This window comes from Seriola lalandi, unplaced genomic scaffold, assembly GCF_002814215.2.
Source record: "Seriola lalandi dorsalis isolate HSWRI2012SDOR001 ecotype SW California unplaced genomic scaffold, Sedor1 jcf7180002054899, whole genome shotgun sequence".
NCBI classification, from domain to species: Eukaryota; Metazoa; Chordata; class Actinopteri; order Carangiformes; family Carangidae; genus Seriola; species Seriola lalandi.
The window spans coordinates 22615-23329 of NW_019525451.1; the positions used below are offsets into that span (position 1 = coordinate 22615).

The 715-nt window shown below is 44.1% G+C and overlaps 1 protein-coding gene across 1 annotated transcript in view; it reads right to left on the minus strand.

The window, feature by feature from the left end:
• Nucleotides 1–715, minus strand: part of LOC111672392 (uncharacterized) — a 44743-nt gene that overhangs the window by 22028 nt on the left and 22000 nt on the right. Inside the window, exons 3-4 of the mRNA XM_087180269.1 lie at nt 639–693; nt 395–508 (exon numbers count right to left, since the gene is read on the minus strand). Of these exons, the coding sequence (XP_087036395.1) occupies nt 395–508; nt 639–673 (149 nt within the window). The 5' untranslated portion in view covers nt 674–693. The remainder of the gene's footprint in view (nt 1–394; nt 509–638; nt 694–715) is intronic.

The following is a 715-nucleotide window of genomic DNA, read 5'->3' on the forward strand; positions in this document are numbered from 1 at the left end:
GGAGATTATTGTGAACACAACAGAGGGAACAGTAGTTGTTGTACATGTACAGACCATAAATATGGAGTCCAGCTGTGTTTGATGCTGCTGGGCAGACTGAGCACTGGGAACCTCTGAGCTCTCCTGGTCCACTCTGTGGAGGAATCATGAAGAATGAGCTCACATTATGTCTGTCCACACAGAGACGGACACAAGCTAAAGGTCCATGAAGTCACTTTTGGATGTGACAGCCAATCAGACGACTCCCTGTAGCGGTAAAGGTTTACCTCCACCTTCCAGTGAGGACGTTCACAACAGACACAAACACTTTGATTTCAGACCAGGTCCAACAACACGTCGTACAAACTAGTTCCTTTCTACAATAACCTGAGTCTTACTGTCAGTTACAGCTTACATCTGATCAGCTGATGGACATCGCCCTTTAAAGTCAATGAGAACATCCTTCGACAGGTCGCTCTTTAAAGACAGACAGCTGGGTTCAGGAGAGTCTGGTCTCTGCTGCTGGATCCTGAAACAAAAACAGAACTGATAAATGTGCATGTTGAATAAAAAGTGATGAAAAATATCTTCAATCTTTAAATAAACACAACAACTGACTTTTAGTGAGAAACGTCTTTCTGACTGTTTTAAATTCTGACCTTCCATCAACAGATTGTCTGAATTCACTCTTCATGGACACACAGCTGGATCCAGGTCCAGGTCCAGGTCCAGGTCC